Source organism: Brassica oleracea, chromosome C1 (assembly GCF_000695525.1).
Source record: "Brassica oleracea var. oleracea cultivar TO1000 chromosome C1, BOL, whole genome shotgun sequence".
NCBI lineage: Eukaryota > Viridiplantae > Streptophyta > Magnoliopsida > Brassicales > Brassicaceae > Brassica > Brassica oleracea.
In genome coordinates this window covers 42024824-42030075 of record NC_027748.1, presented here as the reverse complement: position 1 = coordinate 42030075, position 5252 = coordinate 42024824, and the positions used below count along the sequence as shown (strand labels likewise).

Below are 5252 nucleotides of genomic sequence, written 5' to 3'. Positions count from 1 at the left end.
TGAGAAGAAAATAAATAACTTCAAAAGACAAGCCAGATGATTTATCCCGTGAGAGAATTTAAATATGGGAACTTGCAAAATCTATCAAAAGCCATCCAAAAACAACGGTAAGGAGTACTTATATGGTGCAAGAGAGGTAACTTCCCGCATAAAGGAGGTACCACGAAATGTACCACACTGAATTTTCTTGAATATTACATCGTAAAAAAGATTCTTGGTAAGGAGTTTGAGAATATCACTGAGACCAAGACATGTTAAAGCTCAAATGGTCACTGAGACCAAGACCAGTGACTTATAAAGTTAAATAAATCAGCATCATCGACACTGCTACGGTATCATGAATATCTACATGGGTAGTTAACCTTAAACACACGAACATAATATCCAACAATTACAGACAACTCTTAGTTTCATTTACCAAAGCATAGAGCCGATACAACTTTTTGAAACTCAACCTCCATTTCTTCAATTTCTTGACCAATCTTTTCTGCATGTGACTTCATATCTGCTATCTTTTCCTCAGCGGCTTCCATCCTCACTTTCGCAACTTTATCTTGTGTCTGCAGCTCACAGATCTTGCGTTTCATCCCAGCCCTCTTAGATTGTAACTTGCGACTTTCACTTTCTTCCTTTTCCATGTAGTTCTCAAAACGTTGTTGTTTCTCGGCTTTCTTAGCTCGCACCTCTTTAAGAAACAACAATTTGTTGATTCGACCTTGAGGAGATTTAATGTTGAAACCATGAACTTTTAGTTTGGCAAATTTCACCCTGAGATCCTTGAGCTTGCTCATAGGATCATCCAGCTTCAGACCCTTTACTTCGTCTAGTAACCCATAAAAGGTGACTATCATACCAACGGCCAACAACTCACGGAGATCTTCTTTATCTTTAAGCAATGGGCTGAAGTGAGGTCGTTGCGGAAAAGATTCGAAACCGGCTGATTCATACGTCTTCCAAAATGGTAACGCCTTTGCAAAAGGTAAACCCATTATCCAAGCAGAGAGAGGCTGTACAACAACTTCAGCATTGTTGCAAATACTTTTACTTGCACCATTGATCATAGCATTTGAAACACTGCTAGTCCCAGCTACAAATTATAATAAATGATGTTACTAAGATTTGGCAAGACACAAAGATGCCAAAACTATAATGCTGATTAAGACATACCACTTGAGGGTTGTTGACTTTTCCTTTTTCTACTCCTAGCTTCGCTGTTCTCTTCATTTGGCACCTGCTTAAAGAGTGTAAAGCCATCATCCAAAGATAAAATAACAATCATGAATGCTAATATAACAAGCATATGATCTAACAAACAACAAAGAAAGTGAGGCTGATTATCTTTAAAAAAATGAACTAACTTACCTTATGTGGAGTTGAGTCCTCTCCAAAACCATTCAGATTCATCTTTGGGTCAGGTGTCTTCCTTGGGGTTATTTTTCCTACAGTTGTGGCGTCTGTACGTTTCAATGGTGTTGCACTTATGACCGGAGACCGGGTTGCAGATCTTTTTGCTACAAGACATTGACAATATAGGTCAATGTTTATGATGAAGGAACTAAACACAAAGAGTTAGAGAATATCATACTTACCTATTGATGTTACTGGCGAGGTTATGATGACCCGAGGATCCCTCCTCTTCATTTTCAATACTCCGTAGCCCTAATCAGGTAACAGAGTTTGTAAAACAACATGGCAGACATGAAAGTAAGCGCCAACACGCAGCAAGAGAGAGACTAACTCACAGCTTCAGTGAGTGTCTTGCGAATGTCATGTGGATTCATGAATTTTTCCATCTGCTGTGTGGCCTTTCCAGGAGCCATTGGCTTATTAGCACCAAAATGGTTTACAGGTTTTTCCTAAAGATGGAAAGAACATAACTACTTCAGTTCATACCAATAAACAAAAACTCAAAAGACATTAGTGAAATATATACCTTTGGTCCGCTTTGTCTAACTCCACCTTCCAAAGTAGCAGATACATTTCCTATATCCAAGTAAAGAGAGGCTGATCATCAACATCACCATCTTTTCAGACAGCAGATTTAGCAAGAGACAAAACATACCTGTTTCATTCAGGTCCGAGGGTTGTTCTTGTTCTCTTTGACTTCTGCTACTAGTAGCTTCGCTATTCTTCTCCGCAGGCATCTACATGAAGAGTTTAAAAACCATCATATCAAAGATAGATAAAGATAAACGAGGCTAAGATAATAAGCACCAAATCTAGTGAAAGCCATTTTCTAACAAAAGAAAACAAAACTTTACCTTCTGTTGAGTGGAATCATTTGTCAAGCCAATCAGAAGCCTAGTTTTATTAAGAGTCTTTTCAGAGGATTTTTCTCCTTCAGTTCTAGTTTGTATAGTTATGATTGGGGATGGGGTTACAAGTGAAACAGATTCTTCTGCTGGAAAACATTGCCAATATATATAACAGTTCATGATGCATAAACTAAAGTAAGCAAGCTAGCTAAAGAAGATCATACTTACCAATTGGTGTCACTGGTGGGGTTGTGCCCTGAGGATTATTGTCATTCATAATAGCATGAGCCATCGATTCTCCAGCGGCCTATTTTCAGGTAACAAAGTTAGTAAACCAACATCAAAGACATAAATGAAAACACACGAGATTGTTTTAACTCACAGCCACAATATTAGCTTTAGCGAGTGGCCTAGCACCAGAACAAGTCAATATCTTTGGTCTCTCACGCCAATCCCCATGTTCCCACACCATCAAGGGTCGAAGCTCCGAGACCTTAAATTCACGATCCTCCTTTGTAATGTCCATACGAACCAAGTAACGGTTCTCAGAGAGAGCTCCCTTCACCAACCCTGGGAACCATCCATGACCACATAACGCCTCTACCCATTCACATGACCGATATTCTTCAACCGAAGAATTTGGCGGTGCGGGTCTAACGCAGTGTGCATTAATAATCGGTGGTGGTGTTCTCTCATCACCATTGATGAGGCTTAACTTCTGACTCAAGTCCTTGACAAGGAATTTATTCTCAATGTCATCTTTAACCTCTGTAACCATCAACGCTGGGAACCACCCAGTTTTCAAGTAGGCACCGGTGACTTCCACCATTGCTCCGGGGAAAGACATGGACTTCTTCAGTTCCTGCATGGCCAACAAGAGATGTTAAAAAGGCTTATTTCTTAAAATTCACAACCGATGCTAATACTTTTAACCATTTTAAACTACAGATGCAACAAAAACAAATAAAGCAAAAGGTACGTAGCTCTTGCAACAAATTTTTTAAGAAATTTCGAACAAAACAACATGCATCCGGATGAAATATTCACATTGACCCTTATAATTTAAAGAACAATTATACATAGGTAAATTAGTTTTTTTTTTTCCTAAATTAAGATTAAAAAAAATATTTATGGTCTAACAAATCTAAGATATAGCCTTGAAAATATATAGGGGGGAAGGCAAGTAGTATGCTATGGACTAATTTTTCATTTTTTGATTATTTTTAAGGTAAAATGAGAAGAAATCATCATAAAGATGGAAATTCATTATTATTGCACCCAGTGAAATCTAAATCTAGATTTACCCCTGATTTATTTATTTATTAATTATATATGTACCTCGGTTTTTGGTACAACCCATTTCCAGTTCATATAGTCAAGATGAGCACGCAACTGGTTTCTTTCGAACTCGTATAGGTCCGGAGGTGAATTGAAGTAAACCAAAAACTTCTCACCCTCTGATATCTTCTTTACAATAAAACCTTTCCACCACCCATTTTTGTATTTCGCATCGACCACCGTCCCTTCCTTCAAAACAACGCTGTTTTGGAGATCCTCAGGTGGTATCGACCGGATGAATCTCTGCTCGACGCTATTGGTTAAGGGAGAGGATTCATCGTTGGTTATAAAATCCGTGTAGCGGACACGAAGCTTGGTCAGTCCACTCTTGGTAGGGTTCTCCTCTAAGACCGCTCGGAACCAAACGCCTTTGAACCCTTCCTCTTCAGAACACACTTCAACCTCACAACCCTTTGACATCGTTACAATGCTGCTCATTGCTCACACTACTCAGGTGATAAGTTTCTTCTTCCGCAAAGGAAATGACCCTAGACTCAGGAAACTAAATATGAAACCAGATCATTTACGTCATTTACTGTGATGCATATATAAATTATAGAATCCCGCTTCGGCTTCTTTCGTCATTTACTGTGATGCATATATAAATTATAGAGTCACGCATAGGCTTCTTTGACTAATACATTCTATTCTAGTCTTCTACCCTTTTGTTATTTTACCATAAAATTCACATAAAGACAAACAAGTTAACTAATAATTAAGATACAGATTGTATTGAATCAATTAGCTAAAAAACCACAAAGAAGTTGGAAATTAAGTAAATACATGTGAAAAATTGTGTGTCTATAAACAAAGATACTACGGTGTGAGATTTAGGTTATTGAGTTAATTATGGAAAAAATTGTGTATATGTGATGCAATTTCACAGAAGTAATCTTTGGATTTGGTGTGATTTAATAATATGCAAATTTTTAAAAGTTTGGATACCTTTGAAGTACATTTTTATGATTAAAAACTAAAGTATAATTTTGACCCACCCCCCTCCAAAAAAAAAAAAATCTAAAACATAATCGGTTAGGTAATAAAATATATTGCTATTTTCATATTAAGTAATAAATATTAATATGAAAAGTTGGTAAACATAACATAGTAGATCAGATTGGTTTGCAGAAATGCCACTTTCCTGAAAGTTTTTAAAATTTAACTTTAAAAACTTGTTTACCTTTATGATGCTCATTGCACAATACCATACGCGGTTACGAATGTCTAAGATCCACTACTCCATGTTGAGGCAGGTTCATGCAAGAAGATGTTCCCTGATGTTCTGTTCTGCAACTATTATATACTATCAACTTTTTAATCATTTAATTTCTATCTTCACTACAAGAAAACAGGGGGATTCTGATGGCCAAAATCGTCGGAAATTCGTCGGAATAGACCGATTCCGACGAACCTGTCCGTTGGTATCGTTTTGTCGGAAAAAAAAAATTCGTCGGAATTTCGTCAGAACTTCCGACGACTTTCTGACGAATACCGAGAAACGTCATTCTGACGAACTTCCGACGATATTACGATGCGGACACACGAGACCAGAGTTCATCGGAAAAACTATGTACTGACGGAGAACGTTCCTCGGACAATTCCGACGTAGTGGATTCCTCGGTGTATTCCGACGAACTTTGGGCGTCGGAATATACCGAC

The 5252-nt window shown here is 37.8% G+C and overlaps 2 protein-coding genes across 2 annotated transcripts; both read right to left on the bottom strand.

Annotated features, from left to right (window-relative positions):
* Positions 1 to 410: 410 nt before the first annotated feature.
* Positions 411 to 2314, bottom strand: LOC106340783. The gene is made up of 8 exons (XM_013779629.1): positions 2262 to 2314; positions 2063 to 2144; positions 1934 to 1983; positions 1743 to 1856; positions 1590 to 1659; positions 1363 to 1511; positions 1168 to 1231; positions 411 to 1087 (listed from the first exon to the last, which is right to left on the bottom strand). The coding sequence occupies exons 2-8, from the start codon at positions 2142 to 2144 to the stop codon at positions 411 to 413; spliced, it is 1206 nt and encodes a 401-aa protein (XP_013635083.1). The 5' UTR covers positions 2262 to 2314.
* A 314-nt stretch (positions 2315 to 2628) lies between these two features.
* Positions 2629 to 4013, bottom strand: LOC106340772. Its single transcript, XM_013779619.1, has 2 exons — positions 3594 to 4013; positions 2629 to 3117 (listed from the first exon to the last, which is right to left on the bottom strand). Exons 1-2 carry the CDS (start codon positions 4011 to 4013, stop codon positions 2629 to 2631), a joined length of 909 nt encoding a protein of 302 aa, XP_013635073.1.
* Positions 4014 to 5252: the final 1239 nt, after the last annotated feature.